This window comes from Psammomys obesus, unplaced genomic scaffold (genome assembly GCF_907164565.1).
Source record: "Psammomys obesus unplaced genomic scaffold, mPsaObe1.curated_primary_1811, whole genome shotgun sequence".
Taxonomy (NCBI): domain Eukaryota; kingdom Metazoa; phylum Chordata; class Mammalia; order Rodentia; family Muridae; genus Psammomys; species Psammomys obesus.
The window spans coordinates 25511536-25535865 of NW_026585895.1; the positions used below are offsets into that span (position 1 = coordinate 25511536).

Below are 24330 nucleotides of genomic sequence, written 5' to 3' on the forward strand. Positions count from 1 at the left end.
ACACACACACACACACACACACACACACACACACACACACACACACGCACACAGGCACACACTATCTATCCATCGCCTGTTTATATGTGTACCATGATAATACTGCTGTGTGCCTCAGCAGTAGCATTTGTTGGAAGGACGGACACATGCAGACATGATGCCTCCTTTGGAAGGCATGAGAAGGACAGGAACTTTTCAGGAGGTTTTACTCTCCGCTTTGGTCCTACGACCCAGATAATAACTTCAAAAATAACTTGCTTATTCTTTTGGTGACTCAGTTTTCACATCTGCCAAACAGGGTAATGGTCCTCTCAGAGTTTTAGTATCCCAGTGACCTGCGTAGAAACCATCTAGCATAGCCCGTGGCATAGGCATTTGCTGAATGGTAGCTATTGCTATCATTATCAGCTTATATAGCAGGAGAGAGCATTCTGAGTAATTTAGTGTTCCTAAGTCATTTATGATTGCCTGTATAAATAGCCATTTGTCAAATGCCAAAAGACATATCCTTCACTCACTCAGTGAATGGATGTATTTATGGCACAATGTCCATGTGTCAAATAACTACACTCTCTCCTGCTTCTCTTTTTGGAAGTTCCTTGCTGTGACGGCTGCAGAGCCACCATACTTGAACTCACTTTGTTGGCAGGGAAATGAGAGCCAGGCTAAGAGCGAGGAAGTGCTTTGTGGATTCCACCTGGGCCTGGCTTCCTACAGGCTCTGTGGGTCATGCTACCTCATTGTGGCATTATCTGTGTCTGGCCTATGGTACTGTTACGGGGCAGCTCCTCTTGGGACTGTCCCAGTAGTATTTGCTAACACAGCTCTTCTCTGTAAAACAATAATCAATGGTGAGGGTGAAGAAATAAGTGCCTAAGTACTCTGCCTTGTTGCAATGTAAAACTCAGACTGCTTTGCCCTTTTACCAGAAAAATGACTGAAGTCATGGACAGACTGGCTCTTGGTAATCTCATTAGTAAGTTCTGGATCAGAGACTGAAAGAAAGTATGGTCTAACCCAGCTCTAGAAGTAACCATGGAAATTTATATCCCCAGAGTAAGCACAGTTTCCACTAGATGTATCATCTGTGAGAATCAGAGCTTCTGTCAAGGAGCTCATTTTTGTTTACTTAATGAATATGACACAGATTAAAGTAAACACTAAAGTTAAACAAGCAACATTTGCTGGTTCTTTGTTTATGGTTGTCAAAGTACTGTTGTGAACATAATTTAATTCAATACCATAGCAATTGCTTGAGATACAATTCTGTAACGTATTATCACATACTTCTTCAAATGATGCAAAATGAAGCACAAGACGATCAATGACTCAGCAGCATCATTTCCCTGGTTGTAATATACATAGAAAGGTAACATGATGTAGTTTTCATTTCGCTGGTTTACAGTGACTTTCTGTACTAACAGAGCGTGAACTGGGAATCAAATAAACATATGGTTGCCTATTACTTATCCCTAATTACTGGCTTGGAGGAATTGCGTAACTTCTCTGAACTTATTTGTGGACTACAAAGCAGGGATTAAAAACCTGTCTTGATTAAATAGAAATCGGATACCAAGCTCGTTTGTAAGAAATATACAAGCAAATTCACCATGGTCTATAATTTCAGTCTTTTCTGAAAGTGACTGGTTAGCATAATAAGCAAAGAGCATTATAAATATCACACCCAACCTTCAACCTCAGAAAACAGATTCAGAAAGTTTACATAGAAACTGAGCATCTTTCTCATTAACAAAACAAGAGATAAAAGAATGACTTACCTGGGAGAGGTGACATAGAAACAGAAAGACAGGCATGGTATACACTCATGTATATATAAGTGGATATTAGCAATATAATATAGGATCGCCATACTAAAATCTACAGACCTAAAGAATCTAAACACTAAGGAGGACCCTAGGGAGGATGTTTAAATCTCATTCAGAATGGCAAACAGGATAGACACCAGAAGTGGTGGAAGAGAGAAAACAGGATGGGAGCCTATTATAGAGGGTCCTCTGAAAGGCTCCACACAGCAGGGGATTGAAGCAGATGCTGAGACTCACAGCCAAACTTTGGGCAGATTACAGGGAGTCTTATGGAAGAAGAGGGTGGGGGAGATAGAAGGACATGGAGGGGACAGGAGCCCCACAAAGAGACCAACAAATTCTGATCCCAGGGTGTCTTGCAAAGACTGATGCACCAACGAGGGCCATGCATGGAGAGGACCTAGACTCCCTGCTCAGATGTTGCCGATTGGCAGCTCAGTCTCCATGTGGGTTCCCGAGTAAAGAGTACAGGGGCTGTCTCTGTCATGAACTCAGTTGCCTGCTCTTTGGTCACTTGCTCCTGGTGATGCAGCCTTGCCAGTCCACAGAGGAAGAGGATCCATGCAGTCCTGATGAGACTTGATAAGCTATGGGCAGATGGCAGAAGAGGAGAACTCTCCCTTTCAGTGGACTAGGGGAAGGGGATCGGGGTTAGAAGGAGGGAGGATGGGACTGGGAGGAGTTGAGGGATGGAGCTTCAATCGGGATATATAATGAATAAATTGTGCACAAATGAAAATTTAAATTAAACGAGAATGACTTACAAGTCACCGATTTATCAATTTGGGAATATGAGTTCTTACATAGAACGAATTCACTCTCCCCATACTATGTGATTAAACTTAAGAAAACGTTAGAGGGCTGAAATGAATCTGTGATACATTTCCAGCAGCTTTAAAGTCAAAATAACACATTTCAATCAGATGTCTTAATCTGATTCTAATGTTAACGTAAAATAACAGGGTGCCTAAATTAATCCTGTTCTGTACAAAGAACACCTGCATTGGAGTTTCTCTAAAATATGAGCAAGCCTGACTATTTTCAAGGATTATATTAATTACCTGTGGTTGCTGTAACACCTAAGATTTCTGCTCCACTGTGTCTCCTAATTTGCCTTTCTTCTCTTACATTTTGTTACGAGCAGAAAGAAGATATTGGGTAACACCTTCAAAGCTCTGCTTGCCCCACTCCTTCACAAACGTCCAAGTTCATCACCCTCAGTTTCTGCTCATTTTCACGTGATATAGGCTCCTATTTAGCCAAGCTCCCGGTCACTTGGTAACATACGATATCTTCCCAACTTTCCAATCACCTGTGGCTTTGTTCCTGCAAGCTGTCAGGAGGAACACTTTCTGAGCCCGTATTTTTACCAGAGTTTTTTAGTGACAACATAAATATTCACAGTGATAACAGAAACCTTCGCAGAGTGCCTCACTGACCCTCAGCAACATCCTTAGCATCCATGCTGTTTCTACTGACATCTTTAAGACAACGTTGCAGGTGTTCCTATCATGATTGTCCAAATCCTGCCAGGTTCTGCCTTCTATGTAATTACAGGTTTTGTCACAGATCATTCACCTTTTAGTTATATGAGGAATTCTTGCAGGCTGTGGGAATTATTAAGTAACTAAATCTTTGAAGGGTCATTTCCATTAGTCCACCCCAAGAATGTAACAAGTTAAAGTAGGAAATTGCTATTATTTTGGAGGACGGCGTGCCTATATTTCTTTAAATATGGGACTCCCAGTAATTCAAAGGTAGGTTTAGTTATAACTTAGAGAAATGTTAAATTAGCCATTTACTCTCTCATTTTTTTTTCTTTGCTTCTTTTAAAAATCATGTTTGGAGCTTGTTTTCAAAGTTTTAGTTTTTGCAGAAATCAATAAAATATTAATTGTGATACTTTGTCATAAATTAAATATTGGTACTCAAATTTAGAAAATAATTACAAAAAGGAAAGACACCAATTGCAGGCTTATCAAGGATTAATAAAAAATGTAGTTGACTGTATAATCATCAACAGTTGAACAATTTTGGAAACATAAAAAGTAAATTCTGAAGTTTATTTTATAGGGTATCTCTGTCTCTCATATAGGGTTTCAGTACTCTGAAGCTGTGTTGGTGAACAGGAAAGACTGGAGCAATGATCATGGATCACTGAGAAGAGGATGGATAAGACTAGAGTGCAATGATTAGTTCAAGCCAGATGCAGGAACAGACAGAGTTTTGTAGACAATTTTGTAAGAAATCTTTAAAAAGAGAGAGAAAGCTAGCTAGATGGGAAGGGAGAAAATTTGTCAGCCTTTTCTTCTGCCTTTTCTGAGGAATGGAGTCATATTTATGGGTGTGAGGGATGGTACAGATAGAATTAAGAGCTGGCAAAAAAATGTCAATGATTGTTAAAATTATCAGTGAGGCAGGCTCTCCTTACGTTGATCAGCCTTATAGCAGCAGCAGCAGATACAACTGACAAATCTGTTCTCTTTAAGTCATTCTTGGTATTTTTCCAATCTCTTGAGATTTCATGCTCATCTGATTTCCACCCTTTGTTCAGTGGCTTTTTTCCTTCAGTTTTTTTTTTTTCTTAGCTTACTTCTGGTTCTTCATAACCGCTAACTAGGTGATTCTGATAGTTGGGTCTACAGCTTTGTCTCACCAATGATTCCCCCACCCCAATGCCCTTGTGGACAGCTTTATTGTTTCATTTGGGTATTACTTTCAACATTGCCTACACAGAGCTTTTTCCAGCCACCTTGTCAAATTCCAGCCGTTCTATTATTGTTATAGTTACCTGCATTTTTTTTTTCATAGCATCAATTTGTCAGTTTTATTTCCTTCTCTTCTATACCCAGTATTCCTGAATGTATATCGAATCTGCTTCCCTGCTGTATTACTGCAAGCTTGTAGGACTGTTGCACATAATACATACTTGATAAATCCTATTGAATAGATGAATGAAAGGACAGAAATGGAGTAGAGCTTGAAGTTAAATCTTGACTAGCAAGAGAGAAGATATGTTCCTCTGAGACAGGGGAAAAGGAGATAATATATATGGGTAACTTCATGTGTAGGGATGAAAATCTACATTTTTGTTGGGTAATTTTAAATCTTTGCATAAGACATGTAGATTCTGTTTATTTTTAAAAAGATTTCTTTATTGGTATGCATAGGTATTTATCTGCAAGTATGTCTGCATGTATAGAATAACTTTGGAGGCAGAAGAGGAGGTATAGGTGGTTTTGAGCTACCGTATGGGTGCTGGGAATAGAATTAAATCTTGGTCCTCTGAAAGATCAGCCATCTCTCCAGCCCCATGGACCTATAGATTCTAAATACCTATCTTGTATAGCAGTCGTGTAGAATAAATGTGTGATTTATTCCCCTCAAAAAAGGGGTATTTACGCTACTGAAATATTTTGCATTTAAGTTAGATTTTAGCTATAATGCCTTCTCCTGTGATGTCACAGAAATCAGGGTTTCCAACAGGAAAAAAGAAACATATAGATTGCTTTGCTTCATTGGTTTACGATAACTCAGAATGGTCTGGAATTCAAAAGAAGAAATCTCTCTCAGATACAGATTTGGAGGATTGTCTTGTGTTTAAAACAGGGTGTTTACGAGACCACATTATAGTGCTGGTTTGGGTGACCCAACGTTAGGTCATACACTGTTAGGAACCAGATCTTTTATATCTGTAAACAGGTTAGACATGTGCCAAGTGTCTAGCAAGCCAGCCTGCTTGCTGTTTATTCACAGGAATAACAGGTCAGACCAGACAGCTTTCAGCATTAGCAACGCTTGCTCCAGATACAAGCAGCGACAGCTATCCAGGGTCATCTGAATTCTATCGGGTGTAAAACAACCTCAAATTATTCTTCACTGACCCAGAGTTTTCATTTCTGCTGCTTCTTCAGGAGAGGGGACTGTCACCAACGTTTAATCTGCATAATCTGGTTTTGCAAACTTTTTTTTATACTAAGATGTGAGACTTTATTCTATATGATCAATTCTTATCCAAACTGAATTTTTAGAATCTACAATTCCCATTCTCTGCTTAAAATTACTCAAACTCTTTTGCTTAGGGGAACCCAGGTTTGGATCGCTGTCACAATCCGATGACTACAGATTATGGGGAATTCAAATGTGAGCCACCTCCTCACCCTGAGAGACTGTGGTAGGATAAAGACTCTGGATGTGGAAGGACAACGAAGAGCTAAGTTTAGTTTTGCGTGGCACCAATTGGCGACATGAGCATCAAAGTACCACATAATCTTCAGAACCTCAGGTCATCTGCTTTTAAGATGAAGATCATGATGTCGGCATCGCACGACAGCTATGCAGGTTTCGTGAGACAATGGATATAAAATACTGGGCAGACATCACCCTGAAAAGCCTTGTGAGGAAGAGCTCTCTATCTAGACTCACAGGTTCTGACATGCAGCACTGTCTGGTCCCAGGCAGTCCTTAATCTAAACCAGTCAAGTGCTTATTCACTTATCAAGAGACTCCAAAGCTGATGGTTCACCTTCCCAGATTCTGTGTGCTCAGTCCTTGGCCACTGATTTGATTTGAATGGAGCCTATCAAATACAGACAGCTTCAAATCAGAACACTGAGGGAATGATAACATTCTTTCATTTCTATGAATTTTTCATTTTATTCCAGCAGAGGCAAAATGCATCATGTGGGTCAAATCTCAGTCTTTATGGATTTGAACAGAAGGTCGGTAGAATGTTTCAACTTCTATTTGCAATTCAACTACAGCCTCCTTGGGAGCCTTGAGAGCCCTTCATTCCCCACACTCTGATATCTTCAGGAGCATCAGGAGAATCGAGTGGCCAGCTGAGGTGCTCTGTCCGGAATAATATTCTTGCCTGAGACCTTAAAATTATTTGACCCTTCTTGCCTTCCACTGATAAGATGGTATAGTGATAGAAGGATTTTACTTTTGTGTTTTGTTCTTTTTAGAGTAAATGATCCTTGACATTTAATTAAAATCACCTTGCCACTAAAGTCCTTAGCCCGGCGGTGCTGCGGTTGCAGAGGCAAGTATGTGTCATCAGAGTAAACGGACTCAGACTCAAAAATGCATCCCACCAGTACCAACACTTGCCACTTTAACAATAGTCTATTTTGAGCAGGCAGCTGTCAGGGTGAAATTGGGATGGAGGCAGGAGTTATGATGGTGGAGTCCTAGGATGAAAATAGTACTGGGGAAGGGCACATGAGGGCCCTGTTTCTTGCCTGCTCCACTGAGTGTGACGTTGGGCAAGTTACTCCTCTCTGCACACCTGCTCTGGCATATGGGTCACCTTGAACTTTTTACCCGGTGTCATTCTCTGGTGAGATTTTCTACACAATGTTAGTCTCACTTGCTTTCTCACCTCTGACCTATGTACAAGGAAGGAAGAGAGGAGTCTTAGTTCGTCCATAAGTCATATGACTATAAAGAATCAGAAGAAGGGGAGTATCGAGCTTGTAGAAAGAGCACTTGAATTAGAAGATGGGGGATCTTATGGGTCTCAAACCTGCTAGTCCGTTCCTTTTATACAGCCCCAGTTTTGTCATCAGTAAAGCAGAAAAGGCTGGTTCTTAACCTTACTGCTGCTCTGAGGTGCTTAGTATAAAATGGATTTGCATATATACCATACATGCCCATACATGCATCGCTATCCGAAACAGAGCGAGCATGCCTTGTGAGTCTCAGCAAGGGACAGATTTTCATTCACAAAGAACCTTGACAAACCAAGGAGGCCTGGATAACATTGTGAGGTAGACTAGCTGGGGTCAGAAAGAACCTGGCTGGTAAAGAGCAATTATTTCCTAGTGAGGCAAATCAGAAGACTAAGCATTGGTATACAGCCCATCCCTTCTGAGCTATAAGCCCTTGTCTTTCCTTGAATCTCTCTCTCTCTATCTCTGTGTATGTGTGTGTGTGTGTGTGTGCACGTTTACTTGCTAATAAGGAAATATAATGTTTTATCAGGTTCTCATGGCTGGTGTAGCAGCCAAATGAGATAGCAGACGTGAAAGATAAGAAGTACCAGCTGCCTGCCCTGGCGCGCTGGTTCTTGGCCAACGGTTAGAAGGTATGACATACAATGAAGTCAGTGGCCACTGCTTAAATTACCTGCCACAACGTGAACTTCAGGCTGGGGTCATGAGGACCATATCAACGTAGAAAATTTTTAATTAGGACAAATAAGAATTCAAATGGCAAGAACTTTGCAAACATTCAGTCTCCATCTCAATTCTTGCACATGGCCAAGGCAACTCCATTTAAAAGGTACTGGCGTTTGGCATAAGATAGATGTTTTCCCAGGGAAGTCTAAACAGCAGCTTTTAGTTTTGAAAGAAAGCAAACCAAAGCCTCTAAACATTGCTATTTTTCTTAAGTTTTCTTTTCCTTCATGGGGGAAATTGGGGGTGGGGTCACGACGAATCGGTCTCCTGTTTGGAAAGTTCTGTTGGAACAGGTCAGCTAGAGAGCACAACAGGAAATTGTGTTCTGGGACAGAAGGACTCAGGGCAATGTTACATCAATAATTTGATAAAATGGGGCTGGTTGTTGAACTTGGCCCTCAGTTAGATGTCTGAGAAGGCTGTGTGAATAGGTTCAATGTCCTATACTTACTAATTGTGCTCTCTCAAGGGCACCTCTGTGTCCTGGCTGGCGGGGATTTAGGAGGATGCACCTGATCTAGTTCAAATTCCTCAGGTGTGTGCTAATTAGGACCCATGTAATAGCTTCCTCTGCTTCGGATTAATGACTGAAAGGTGTTTTATATTTCTCTTCTCTGTCCTTCTCTTTCAAGTTAGGGGTGAATGTGATGAAGAGGGGCATGTGAAGGCTTTAACCACTGCTCGGCCATATTTAACCACTGCTATGTCAAGGTCTAGCTTTGGCCTTTGAAGCACATTTTTCCCTCTCATTTTCTTTTATATGTGACCTTTTTAAAAATTGTGAAACAGAGCCCTGAGCCCTCTTATAAAGAGACATGTGTGCTTACAAATACATATTGCATGCACAGATACACACACCACTGAAGAAGCACCATCGGTGTGGAATGCTGAAAAAGAAGCCTTTTAGGTGATGTTTTACCTTGCCCCTGATGACTTCTTCTCTGGCTGGGAAATATTACAGCTGCTCCAGTCTATTCCAAATGATGTTTCCAATCACTATTAGCCACAAAAATCACCCCACTGCACCAATTCAAATATTCATTCCATATGAAAATTAATCTTGAAGTTTATTTGACTTGAACATTTTGTTTTCTCTCAGCCTGATAAACTTCAAGAATCTTGGGGATTAGGAGGATGTATGATCAGCTATGTCCCATCTCTTTGCCTGTCTTCCTTCTTTTTTTAAAGAAAAAACCTTTAGCTGAGGCTTTCTTGACCATCCTACAGTCAACATTAAGGCAGAAAGTTTTCCCCAGTAATTTTGCAGTTTCCTAGGAAATGCCCAGTCTGTCTTTTAATATATGTGCTGCCCACATGAGCACCCACTACTGTCTTTTGCTTCTCATGTTTGCTAAAGGAAAAACCTTCTTATCTTGATAGGAAGGAGCCAAAGTATTGGCTGACAGTCCTGGCTCTGGACTAGGGCAGCAAAAATGGATTTTATGGCTTCATGGGACACTTTGACAGCATTCTGTAGGAGCAGCCAGCACTAAGGCAGACTGTTGAGCACTGTTATGATACAGCAGACATAGATGAGTGAGGGTATCACGAAACAAACTGCTTTTTAAAAAAGATTTTTCAAGGAAATTCAAGATGGCCACACACCAGTTGCATTCAGTTTCTGATCAGCAGGACAGCTGTGAGAACAGAACAACCAACAGGCTGTGCTGTGGAGCCCAAAACTTCAACATTTGTGTTTCCCAGGTGAGAGGCAAGCCCATGGTGAGGGAAACCCATGGGTCCAGCCTCATATCATATGGCTAATTCAGGGACATGTTCCTGGGTTTCCTCCCATGAGGCCACAGTCTCAGACCACCCACCTAATCCCATACTCTGAGGATACTGACACCTTCCAGGTACTGGGAGTTTGCAGCTCCAACCTTGGGTACCACTCTCACCATCCCATGGAGTGAATGCCTTCTTGGTACTGCCACTCCCTGCTCCAAGCTTGGGCACCCATTCTCACTGTCCCAGGAATGAAGTTCCAACCTGGGGCCTCTTGAAGCTCAGGACCCACAAAAGCAGCCCCAGCCTCTGCTCCCAAACTCAACCTGTCTCCCTAAGGAGACCTACAAGACCTCTGAGCTCACAGGTTCCCAAAACACCCCAAAACACTGGGTAGTGAACACAGTGTCTGGGCTCACTAACCTCTGAGCAAGAGAGCCAACAGGGGGCATCTGACCCCAGGACTTCCCTTGGCAAAAGGAAGGTACCCAATTTCCTGAAGAGACCAGTTGGTCCCCAGGATCTCACATCTGAGGAGAGCCACGGGGAAGTCTCTGAGAAGTGCCTGCTAGTCAGAGATCATTCCCACTTATCTATAAAGAGCTCCAGCAGGAACATCTAGCTTCCTGCCCATCCCAAATCCCCAAGAACTACATCAAGGAGCAGGATCCATCAGCCAATGACAGAGACAACCAGATGGCTAAAGATAAGCATGAAAACACAATCAACAAAAGCCAGAGCAATATGGCAACCCCTGAACACTACGACAAGCAAACCTGGATATGCCAACACTAGAAAAAGACACTAATCTATGCTTATGAAAATGATAACAGAACAAGGGAACAAAAATCCTTAACAAAATACAGAAAAGCACAGTCAAACAGTCTGAGGTGTTTAGAGAAGAAATACATAAATCACTGAAAGAATAAAGGAAAGTACAAACAAATAGGTGAAGGTATTGAACACATCATTTAAAGAAATGCAGGAAAATAAAGCAAACAGCTGAAGGAAATCAATAAAATGGTTAAAAATCTGAAGATGGAAAAGATCATCCTGAGTGAGGTATCCCAGAAGCAGAAAGACACATGATATATATGCATTTTTAAGTAGATATTAGCCATATGATAAAGGAAAACATACCAAAATCTATAGTCCTAAAGAAGCTAAACAGCAAGGAGGACCCTAGGGAAGTTGCTTAATCTTCATTCAGAAGGGCAATCAGGATAGACATCGGAAGTAGGAGGAGACAAGTTACAGGACAGAAGCCCTTCACAGAGGACCTCTGATAGACTCTACCCAGCAGGAAGGAGATACTGAGACTCATAGCTAAATTTTGAGCAGAGTGCCAGAATTCTTATGGAAGGAGAGGGAGATAGAAAATCCTGGAGGGGATAGGAAATCCACAAGGAGAACAACAGAGCCAAAATGCCTGGGCCCAGGAGCATCTGCAGAGACTGATACTCCAACCAAGGACCATGCATGGAGAGGACCTAGAGCCCCTGTTCAAAGGAAGCCCATAGCTTGCTCAGTTTCCAAGTGGGTTCCCTAGTAAGAGGTACAGGTGCTGTCTCTGACATGAACTCAGTGTTTCGCTATTTGATCACCTCCCCCTGGGGATTGCAGCCTTGCCAGGCCACAGAGGAAGATGATACAGCCAATCTTGATGAGACCTGATAAGCTAGGGTCAGATAGAAGGGGAGGAGGTTTTCCTCTATGATGGGACTAGGGAAAAGGCATAGGGGGAGAAAAGGGAGGTTGGATGGTACTGGGAGGAGACAAGGGAGGGGGCTATAGTGGGGATACAAAGTGAATAAATTATAATAAATAAATATATAAATAAAATTTAAAAAAAGAAAATAGAAATAATAAAGAAAGCACACACTGAAGAAATCCCAGAGAGGGAGAACTTACAGAATAAAGCAGGAATTACAACGGTAAGCATAACCAACATAATATAAGAGATGGAGAAAAGAATCTCAGGTGTAGAAGATACATGGAAGAAATTGATGCATCCATCAAAGAAAATATTAAGTCCAAAAAAAATCCTGACATAAAACATCCAAGAAATCAAGAACACAATGAAAAGACAAAAACTAAGAATAATAGGAGTAGAAGAAAGAAAAGATTCATGGCTCCCAGGCCCCCAAAAATATTTGCAACAAAATTATAGAAGAAAAATTTCCCAATCTTAAGGAAATGCCTATAAGCATACAAGAAGCTGACAGAACATAGTTTAGAACAGAAAAAGAAATCATCCTGCCACATAATAATCAAAATACTAAATGTACAGAACAAAGAAAAATATTACAAGTTGTAAGAGAAAAAGGCCAGGTAGCATAATGGTAAACCTATCAGAATCACAGCTGAACACAAAAGCCAAAAGGGCCTGAGCAGATCCTTGCAAACCCTAAGAGACCACAGATGTCAGTCCAGACCACTATAACTAGCAAAACTTTCAACCCTAGATGGAAAAAATTCATGACAAAACCAAATTTAAACAATTTCTATGCATAAACCCAGCCCTACAGAAGATACTAGAAGGAAAACTCTCACCTGAGGAGGTAAACTATATCCCCCAAAACACAAGACATACATAACTATAGCAAAACCAAAAGTAGACAAGCACACAAACACTGCCACAACCAACATCAAAATAAAAGGAAGTAATAGTCACTGGTCATTGATATCTCTCAACATCAATGGACTCAACTCTAACAGGACTGATAGTTCTGTGGCATTCAAGAAACACACCTCAGCCACAAAGACAGACATTACCTGAGAGTAAAGGGCTGGAAAGAGATTTTCCAACCAAACAGACCAAAGAAGCAAGCTGGAGTAGTCATTCTAATATCTGATAAGGTAGACTTTGAACCAAAATGAATCAAAAGAGATGAGGAAGGACACTTCATACTCATCAAAGGAAAATTTCACCAAGATGCCATGTCAATTCTGAAAATCTATGTTCCAAGTACAAGGGTACCCACATTTGTAAAAGAAACATTAATAATACTTAAACCACACATCGATCCCTACACATGAATAGTGGCAGACTTCAACACCCCATTCTTACCAAGGGACAGGTTAAACGGAAGCTAACCCAAGAAATAATGGCACTAAGAGACGTGATGAATCAAATGTACCTAACATAGATCTACAGAACTTTTCACCTAAACACAACAAAATATACCTTCTCAGTACCTCATAGAACCTTTTCCAAAACTGACCATATAATATGTCACAAAGCAAGCCTCAACAGATACAAGAAGATTGAAATAATCACTTGTACTTTATCAGACCACTATGGACTAAAGCTGAACCTCAACAGTAACAGAAATAAGAAAAAAAACTTACACAGGCATGGAAACTGAACAACTCTCTACTCAATGACAACTGGGTCTGGGAAGAAATAAAGAAAGAAATTAAAAACTTCCTAGAATTCAAAGAAAATGAAGGCACAACATACCCAAACTTATGGGACCCAATGAAAGCAGTGCTAAGAGAAAAGTTCATAGCACTAATATTAAGGCACTTAATAAAAGTGTCTTAATAAAGAAATTGGAGATATCTCATACAAGCAACTTAATGACACACCTGAAAGCCATAGAAAAAGGGAAACAGATACACCCAGGGGAGTAGACAGCTGTAAACAAACAAACTCAGGGCTGAAATCAGTAAGTTAGAAACAAAAAGAATAATTCAAAGAATCATTAAAACCAAGAGCTGGTTCTTAGAGAAAACCAACAAGATAGACAAACTCTTAGCCAAACTAACTAAAAGGCAGAGAAACACTGTCCAAATCAACAAAATCGGAAATGAGAAGGAGAACATAATGACAGAAACTAAGGAAATCCAAAGAATCATTAGGTCTTACTTCAAAAGCCTATACAGCACAAAAATTAAAAATCTAAATGAAATGGCCAATTTTCTTGATAGATTCCACTGACCAAATTTGAATCAAGATCAAATCAACAAATTAAATTGTCCTATATGCAGTAAGGAATTTGAAGCAGTCATCAAAACCAAAAAAAAAAAAAAAAAAAAAAAAGCAGCCCAGGACCAGATGGTTTCAGCAAAGAAGTCTACCAGATCTTCAAAGAAGAGCTAATACCAATACTCTTCAAACTATAACACAAAATAGAATAAGAAGGAACATTACCAAATAATGTCAATGAGGCCACAATCACTTTGATACCTAAACAATACTCAACAAAAAAATTGGAATTTCATACCAATTTCCCTTATGAACATTGACACAAAGATAAAATAAAATATTTGCAAACTGAATCCAAGGACACATCAAAAATAACCTCCACCATCACAAGTATGCTTCATCCCAGGCATGCAGGGGTGGTTCATTATATGGAAATTCATCAATGTAATCCACCAAATGAACAAACGGAAAGAAAAAAAATGATCATCTCTTTTGGTGCTGAAAAAGCATTTGACAAAATCCAATACTCATTCATGTTAAAAGTCTTGAAGCGATCATAAATACAAGCCACATAGTAAATGCAATTTACAGGAAGCCTATAACAGACATCAAACTAAATGGAAACTTAAATAAATTCCACTGAAATCAGGGGCAAGACAAGGCTGCCCACTCTCTCCATACCTCTTCAATATGGTACTTGAAGTCCTAGCTAGAGAAATAAGACAACTAAATGAGATTAAGGGGATACAAGTTGGAAAGAAAGAAGTCAAAGTATCACTATTTGCACATGATGTGATAATACACATAAGTGACCCCCAAAATTCTACCTGATAAACACCTTCAGCAAAGTGTCTGGGTACAAAATTAATTCAAAAGAAAATCAGTAGCCATCCTGTATACAAAAGACAAAGGGTTGACAAAGACATTAGGGAAACAACACCCTTCACAATAGCTAAACCACCACCACCACCACCACAAAAACCCATAAGGTATCTCTATGTAACTCTAACAGAGTTACTACAAGTCTTGTATGAAAAGAAAAAAAAAACCAAAAAAAAAAACAACTTCAAGTCTCTGAAAAAAGAAATTAAAAAAAAAAATCAGAAGATGGAAAGGTCTCCCGTGCTCATGGATCAGCAGGATTAACAAAGTAAAAATGGCCATCTTACCAAAAGCAATCTACAGATTCAATGCAATCCCATCAAAATGCCAACACAATTCTTTACAGACCTTAAAAGAACAATTCTCAACTTCATATGAAAAAGCAAAAAAATCCAGAATAGCTAAAACAATCCTGTATGATAAAAACTTTTCAGGAGGTATCTCCATTCCTGATCTCAAATTATACTATAGAGCAACAGTAATAGAAACAGCACAGTGCTGGCATAAAAACAGACTCTCAGGGATCACTGGAATGAAATCAAAGACCCAGAAATAAACCCAAAGACCTACAGACACTTGATTTTTACAAAGATGCCAAAACCATACAAAGGAAAAAAAGGTAGCATCTTCAACAAATGGTGCTGGTCTAACTGGATGTGTACTTGTAGAAACATGTAAATAAATCCATATCATGCTGCACAAAACTCAAGTCCAAGTGGATCAAAAACTTCAACATAAAACCAGACACATTAAATCTGTTAGAAGAAAAATTGGGGAAGAGCCTTGAGCTCATTGGCATAGGAGACAAGATCCTGAACAGAACACCAATAGTCCAGGTTCTAAGATCAACAATTAATAAATGGGACATTATGGAACTGAAAAGCTTTGTAAAGCAAAGGGCACTATCAACAGAACAAAACAACAGCCTAAAGACTGGGAAAATATCTTCATCAACCCTACATCCAGCAGAGGGCTAATATCCAAAATATAGAAAGAACTCAAGAAATTAACACCAACAATCCAAATAATCCAGTTAAAAACAGGCTACCAAGCTAAACAGAGAACTCTCAACAGAGGAATATTAAATGGCTGAGAAGCACTTAAAGAGATGCTAACTGTCCTTAGTCATCAGGAAAATGCAAACCAAAACAACTATGAGATTCCATTGTATACCTATCACCTTACACCTATGTCTAAGTCAAACTCAAGTGACAGTACATGCTGGCAAGGATGTGGAGAAAGGGGAACTCTCCTCTGTTGCTGGTGAGAGTGAAAGCTTGGACAACCACTTTAGCAATCAATCTGGCTATACCACTCCTGGGCATATGCCCAAAAGGTGCTCCACCATACAACAAGGACTGTGCTTATAGCAGCTTTATTCATAATAACCATCGCCTGGAAACAACCTAGATGTCCCTCAACTGGTACATTTACACAATGGAATACTATTCAGCTATTAGCAACATGGACATGAAATTTGTAGCCAAAAGAATGGAACTAGAAAAGATCATTCCGAGTGAGGTAACCCAGAAGCAGAAAGACATGCATGGTATAGACGCATATTAGGCATATAATTCAGGATAACCATACCTAAAGACACTAAATAACAAGAAAGACCGTGGGGAGGATGCTTAATTCTCATTCAGAAGGACAAATAGAACAGATACCGGAAGTGGTTGAAGAGATGGAATAGGACAGGAGCCTACCATAGATGTCCTTTGAAAGACTCCACCCAACAGGGGATTGAAGAAGATGCTGAGATTCACAGCCAAACTTTGGGCAGAGTGCAGGGGAGTTTTATAGGAGTGGGAGGATAAAAGGTCCTGGAGAGGACAAGAGGTCCACAAGAAGACCAACAAAGCAAACAAACCTGGTTACAGGGTGGTCTGCGGAGAGGGATGCACCAACGGAGGACCATGATTGGAGAGGACATAAAGCCCTGATCAGATGTAGCCAATAGGCAGCTCAGTCTCCATGTGGGTCCCTAGTGAGGGAAGAAGGGGCTGCCTCTGACATGGACTCTGTTACCTGCTCTTTGATCACTTCTCCCTGGCAGGGCAGCCTTGCCAGGCCACAGAGAAAGAAGATGCAGGCAGTCCTGATGAGACTTGATAGGCTGGAGTCAGATGGTTAGGGGATGAGGACTCAGCCTTTCTGAGTACTAGGGGAGAGAGACAGGGAGGATGAGAGGGGCAGAGTGAGACCATGAGGAGACTAGACAGGGGGCTACAATCAGGATGTAAAGTGGATAAGTTATAAAACAAAAATTTAAATTTAAAAAGTGAAAAAAAATTGTTTTATACGTATGAGTGCTTTGCCTATGTGTGTGTGTGTATGTGTGTGAGTATATTATGTGTGCATTGACGACCCTGTAGGTCCCAAGATGCCATCAACTCCCCAGGACTTGAGTTACAGAAGATGTTAGTCAAGAGGGTGCTTGGTTGTGGACTTGGGTCTTCCACAAGAGCAACGTGTGCACCTGCTAATCCATCTCTACACCCCCAACTCCTATTGCATTTTGACAACTAAATGCTGGCAGCAAAGATTACTTTAAGTATTCACAATGGAATATTACTCAGCAATGAAAAACAAGGAAATCATGAAATTTGCAGGTAAATGGTGGGAACTGGAAAGGATCATCCTGAGTTAGCTATCCCAGAAACAGAAAGACATACACGGCATATACTCACTCATATACACATATGATATAGGATAAACCTACTAAAATCTGTACATCTGAAGAAACTAATCAAGAGGGAGGACTCTTGCTAAAATGTTCAATCCCCATCCAGAAAGGCAGAGGATGGACATCAGAAGAAGAAGAAAACAAGAAACAAGTTACGAACTTGCCACAGAGGGCCTCTGAAAGGCTCTGCCCTGAAGACTATCAAAGCAGATGCTGAGACTTATGGCCAACTGTTGGGCAGAGTGCATGGAATCTTATGAAAGAAGTAGGAAATAGTAAGATCTGGAGAGGACGGAAGCTCCACAAGGAGAGCAACAGAACCAAAAAATTGCAACACAGGGGTCTTCTCAGAGACTCATACTCCAACCAAGTACCATGCATTTAGATAACCTAGAACCCCTGCACAGATGTAGCCCATGGCAGTTTAGTGTCCGAGTGGGTTACATAGTAATGGGAAGACTGTCTCTGACATGAACTGATTGGCCTGCTCTTTGATCACCTCCCCCTGAGGGAGGAGCAGCTGTATGAGGCCACAGAAGATGACAATGCAGCCACTCCTGATGAGATCTGATAGACTAAGATTAGAAGGAAGGAGAGGAAGACCTCCCCTATCAGTGGACTTGGGGAGGGGCATGAATGAAGAAGGGGAAGGGAAGATGGGATTAGGAGGGGAAGAGAGAGGGATTTATGGGGGGGGGATACAAAGTGAATAAAGTGTAATTAATAAAAGTTTTAAAAAAAGTTACTTTAAGTAGTTTATATATATATTTTTTCTCCAAGTCAAGATTCAGGAAGTGGTACTCTTAAAATAAGTTCAGTTTTGGAGTTCTATCTTAACCAGACCTCCAGCCGCAAGGCTTTTCTAAGTAGAATAGGTCCTACCTATTTTTGATAGGACCTCGGCTTAGCTTAGCAGCACATAAGTGGAGTGTGTGTGTGTGCTATGTGTGGTTGTGTGCTGTGTGTAGTATTTGTGTATATGTATGTGTGTGTAGTATGTGTGTGTGTGTGTGTGTGTGGTTTTCTGAGTGGGTATGTGTGTATATGTATAGTGTGTGTGTGTATGATATGTATGTATGTGGAGTGTGTATGAATGTGGATTAATGCTGAGGCAAACACACTTTAAGAACTAAGAACAAGGATTTCAATGATTAGGTTTTTAAAAGATTGAACATGGCAGTTTAAAGTGACTGTCAAAAAACATATGTTTCTAGACATATTTTATAAGAGAATATTCTAGATAAAAATGGAATTCTATTTTATTTATTGAAATAAAAATTCTAAACAAAAACAATTCCTTCAGTTGAAAGTCAAAACATTAAAATTAAAGCTGAAAGAACAAAAATATGAGCTAATGAATAAGCGGGAATCAACTCATAGCTCAGTGTAAAACAGGACATAGGTACCTTAAGCCAAATAAAAAATATACTCTACATATTCAATGTGAAAAATCAAGAAGCAACTGTGAATTTATGAAGTGAATTATTATAAGCTTCTTTTGAATTGATACTCCTCATTCCTTTATTGATTAACAGTAGCATTAGTTTTCAAAACCCATTTCAGAGAAACATGCTTTTAAAGTCAGTGCTGTGCAAAGCTTTGTCTTTGGAAGGCGCAGCTCTGTTCTGTACCCAAAGGGAGAATGAAGTAAAGTTGAAAACAGTTTCTGCAGAAGCTTGGAACTTCAACTGCGAGAGCAAAAAAAGATGCTCAAGGCTCTTGTCAGTGGGGAGCCAAAGTACTTCAGCCAAAAGAACGCTGAAGACATTCAACACTATTGGAATTTAGTCAACACTATGGACTCAGCTTTGTCATGGCCCAGGCTGAGCTACAATGCTACTGTGAGTGATATTGAATTAGCATGTGAGGGAGAAAATGGTGAGGCTGTGTAGGCAGATTGCAGGGGAAGACTGTGAAGAAATCAGCTAAGAAAATAAACAGGGTGATCAAGGAGCATAATGTGTAAAAGCACAGTCATGTGACCTGGGGAGGTGGCTCAGTGGGTAAAGCACGTACGGCGCAAGAGTAAGGGTGAGAAACAGGGACTCCCAGGATGCACCACTTGGTAGCTGCCTATAATCTCAGTACTGAGGAAACAGATCCACCATCCCCAGGGTGAGATGACTCACTGTGGAAGGAAGCTGTGGGTTCTTGAGGAGACCCTGATTCAATGAAATGACCTAGCGAGCGTGCACACCAGACAAGATATCCACTACCAGGGGAAGACTGGTAGACAGCCTTGAGAACTCAGCATGAGCAATGCTGGTGGCGGAGAGGGGTCCTTGGTTTTTGGAGAAGACCTTGGATCATGTAGCATCTTGGAGCTATTTCTCTGGAATATGGAAGGAAAAGACTGGAAGAGTTGGTTTGGAAAATAAGCTCTTATTTTAAGGCTGAAATAGGAGATGTTGTCCTGGCAACCCTGTCTCTTCTATTCAACATCAACCTTGACTTAGCATATCAGTTAATTTAGCCTCAAGAAGATAACTAGAAACTAGTCATTTCCTGTACTGAGGGAAATGAAATCAAAGGGATGATCACAAATCCATGCTTTTAATCCCCTTTCAAGCTGTATTCAACAGAAAGTTATGATATGGCACTTATTGTGTTAACTCATCTATAAGAGCAGTTTTGTTTTAAAATATAAACTTCTGGGAACTAGTCCTAAAGTTCTGAAATTCGAAGATTACGGTGGTCTGCAGTTTAGCTAATTACAAGGCCTGTTTCTCATAGCACTCTCCCCACAGACACAGGCCTATAATGCACATATTTCCTAACAATATTTTATAATAATTTTCTGAAGATGACTAAAATTCATTAAATATTATTATGTGCATGAGTAAGACATTTCAGATAATTTTTTTTTATCAAAGCTGAAAAGAACTATCAAAGATTAAGGAAAAAAAAAAAACACAGCAAAATACCCTTGTTCCAAATTTTGCCTTCCTGAAAACAGGTATTTGTATTTTCTTCCAAACATATTCATGAGAACACATGATTTGCTTAAAGTTTACTTAATGTTTGAGTGAAAGAAAAGAAAAATGATGTATCCTCCATTAAGGAAGACTACCACAAAAGGGCCAGATATCCTCTGGAGTCTCCCATGTAGGCTTCCATCGGATTGGGGTTGGGCCCAGGGCACCAGCCAGGCATCTTTCCCAGAGACTCACACCTATATTTAGCCAAGGTGGTTTGTGTGGCAGGAGGGAAGGGACTTGGCTGTGTGCTTTCTGACTCACCATCTCAAGCACACGTGTCACTTTCAGAACAACGGCCGAGCAATCTCCTCCAGAAGACAGAGTCCAATTGGAACCTTCCTGGGCTGCGGGACTCCACTTCCCAAACTGAATTATAAATTAACTAGCTCTGGGAGGCGAGGAGCCTTCCGTAAATCAGCTGGCTGGTAGCATTAGTACTTGCTTTCGGCCTCACATGGCTGGCTCTTTCTTCTACTTGGAGCTGTATCCCGTGCTCCTGTGCCAAGCCCGACTCTTCCGAAGGCTGGTAGCAACCTAATGGGCAACCTGGGGAACACTTTAAGTTGCCTCAGAGAGACTATATTTTCCCGCAGTCCTTATGCAACGCTGTAGTTAGTGTGCAATATTGTGACATTTAGGACTTCAGGTTATAGCTGGTCTAACATTTTTAGAATCCTTTTTGAAGCTAATACACAAGACACAGGAGAGAGGAGGAGAATCCCGAGTGTGAATTTTAATCACTTCTTTTCAAAGAAGCAGGTTAGTGAGACAATTTAAGTTCCTAGGACCTCGGTTTCCTTCTCTGGGAATGCTACCGTGTTCTCTGAGGATGCATCATCGATTTGAGGGATATGGGTGGCACAGGGCTTAGTCTAGACTGGCCGGTGGTACACGGCCAATAGCTGTGTAGCAATGGCTCAGAGACTGAATCGTCTTCTTCACAGCTGACATCACAATAAAGACACTCCTCTTGCTGCCATGAGTAAAGGTTCATCCGTGCATGCCTTCTTTCTGAAAGTCCTGTCCAAAACCTTGCCCCAACTCCCTAGGTTCAAAAGAAAAAAACAAAACTTCTGAAGAAGCCAAAGAAACCCATTGCTAATGTAGCGCACATGCTCAAAGACTCAATCTTGCCATTTGTGGATTCCAGCTTCCAGGCTGGCTTGGCTTAGGGAACTGCACGCCAAGTTGTAACCAGAGCTATAGTATTAATTAGTGGGTAATGATCATATGGCTACAAGTGCCCTCGCTTATAAATGCACAAAAGAGAGTCAGAAACTGCATTTGTGTCGCGTCTGTGACTTACACCCCCTTCTGGTGAGGAACTGAAGGAACTTGTTCGAAGAACTAGATCATCAGGGTCCGTTGGAAAGCTTCAGAGGCGCGCTACGATGGACACATGATACACTTCTAATATGAAGTGTGAGAAAGGCACTAATTACGAGTGCCCTCATCTATTAAGTCGGGTCATAATGCCAGCCCCCTCCTTTCTCAGGCTCTTGAAGTCTACGTCCACATTTGTAGACTCCTGTAAACACAGAAACTCAGCGAGCATGATTGCTGGTAGTGTGCTCTCGACACTCCTACAACTGTTTGCTTGCTGTTGTTGAGAGACTCTTCTAGGCTCTGCTGCTCCACGTAACGGAATGCACAAATGTCTATTATTCTCGCCAACAAAAGGGCTTTTACGTTTAGAGAACAATCATTTCTTTGCTTGTCCAAGTCATCATTACTTACGATTGTTCAGATGTTAAGATTTAATTTCAGGGAGACTTTGGAAGCCCCCTGTTAGTGTCCATACCAACATTTCCCAGATACACTCCTGACAAGTTTGTACACAAGGAAAATTTCCAACATGATGCTTGACTCCACTGTCACTGTTATAAATGGAATTATGATTTATATTTTACTACTTAGAAATAGATTATCAGGAAATAAATTCCTCTATTCCAACTGATTTTTGACATAGGGAAGAAAACGCAACCTAAGGAGGGGACCTGAAATGGGAACACAGAAAGAGAGCCCAGTGGATCTCTGATACCAGGATTTTCCTCTGTGTGCATGGTAGGCCATTTAGCCATAGTGAAATAATTACTGTAAAATTAATTATCTAGGTGGCCAAAATTCATAAAAAAAATTGCAACGAAACCCTTCTATATGAGAGCTCAATACTTATCTCAAGGAAAGACAAGAGAAATGGATCTTACCCAGCAGGCCTTGTGTCTTCAATGGCTCTGTCCACTGGAATCAAGTCACTGAGGTAGACATTGAAGTTTCCTTCTTTCCATCTCCGCTCAGCCTCCTTCTTCTTTCCAGGGGGAACCACCACAGGGCGTCCAAACTGACCTGGAGCATTGGGATCCCTTGGAGAAAGGGTCCTATCGATTTTCAACACACGGTGCCTTCCAGGGTTTTCAGTGCTATTTGCAAGGCTTTGCTGGTGTCCCAAAGTCTCGGCTTTGGCTGTCGAGTTGCTTCTTACTGCACGGGGTCCCCCAGCTAAAGCGGGCTTGGCTTGAGACTCTGCTCTCTGTAGAGCTAGTGGAGAGGAAGATGTCTTGCTTTGATTCCTAGGGATGTGTTTACCTTGGTTTTCACCCAGAGATTTAGGAAAGACAGTCTGGAATTTAGAATTAGGCACCTTTTTGGTATCTGTCTTCAGGTCTTCGTCTTTGGTTATAATGACAACATGGCTTTCAGAGAAATTAAGTTTCTTCCCTGGCGCTACTTTGGCCTCATCATCTTCTGGAAAGCCTCCCAATTGTGTCTCATTCATAGATTGCTTCTTGAAATGTCCTGTATTAGCAATGAACTTAAAAAGAGGCATCACTTTGTAGGCTTTGTGTTTCAGTTCTTCGCTCTGAGCCTCGGTTTTCTTTATGGCTGTGGCTTCCCCAGATTTCAGGATTGGTGGGCTGGCAAAGCGCATCCTTGATTTTGTCACTGTCTGTGAGTGCTGCTTTGGTCTGTCAGTCCTGACACTGATGGTCACATTCGGGGCCCTTTCAGATGCTTGCTTTGATGAATCATTGCTGAGATTATGATTCTTTGGGGCCTCTTGTTTCTTATCGAAAGTGTCTGTGTGTTGTGATATTTTGGTCAATGGAGTTCCTCTTGATGCTGTGAATGTTGTTTGCTTGGACATCATGTGCTGGGAGAAGACAGCAGGCTTGCTGTCTCTCCCTACAGTCTTCTGCATGGGAAGAGTCACTGGGAGGGTTTGCAGATGTGCAAGATGCCACAAAGGCACCGCTTTCCCCCTTCCCAGGCGGATCTGCATTTTCTCATTCATCTGAACTTGGTTTGTAGTCTCTTCAACCCTGAGCATGTGGTCGTCAGCCTTTCTAAAGTTTTCCTTGCCCCACATTCCATTCCGGGGCAGCCTCATCCCTCTGATGCTGTTATGAAAGATCTTCATTTGGTCTGGCTGGACTCTGAATCCTGTCTGTTCCCTCTTCAGGATATCTTCTTTGAGTATCCCTGTGTTGATCTCACTGAATGAGAGGCGGAGAGCTGCCATGTCAAAGAGCAGCCAGATGACAGAAGCTACAAATATAAATGCCAAGACTCTCCCACTTCCTCGGAAAAACTTTCGGATCTTGTTCATCTTACAAAAGCTTGCCTTGCAGCCTGCCCTCCTTCTGAGTCTGCTTACCTGGAATGGAAAAGGAGTTGAGGCAGCAGCAGCAGCAGCAGCAGCAGCAGCAGCAGCAGGAGAAGCAAGGCCCCCTTGCTTCTGAACCTAGCAGGAAACAGCCGTCCGAGGGGGAAAAGCTCAGCTCTTACTGACTGCCTGTCACTCTCTGCCTGCGTGGCATTTCACAGCAAAGCATTTGTGCCTGCTCACTGGCCCTGGCTAAACCCTAGTAAACACTGGCTCCAGGTGACTCCCAGAGCAGTCAGCTGCAGCTGTAAGATAGTTCACTGCATCTTGTCTCCTCTTCTTGGAGAGCCCACATCCACCTTCTTTCAAGCCCAAGAAAAGGTGGGGCTAGGATGGGGCTGCCAGCTGCCGCTTCTCTCCTCCCAGTTCCCTGCATGCTGTAACTCAACACCACTTCTCAGAAGGAAAACATTTCAAGCCATTACCCAGCAAACTTCATTCAGCTCTCACCTTCTG

At 41.3% G+C, this 24330-nt stretch overlaps 1 protein-coding gene across 1 annotated transcript in view; it reads right to left on the minus strand.

Moving 5' to 3' along the window:
* The window catches only part of Galnt5 (polypeptide N-acetylgalactosaminyltransferase 5), a 49812-nt gene extending 25995 nt beyond the window's left edge, over nucleotides 1-23817 (minus strand). Inside the window, exon 1 of the mRNA XM_055600524.1 lies at nucleotides 22418-23817. Within this exon, the coding sequence (XP_055456499.1) occupies nucleotides 22418-23817 (1400 nt within the window). The remainder of the gene's footprint in view (nucleotides 1-22417) is intronic.
* Nucleotides 23818-24330: the final 513 nt, after the last annotated feature.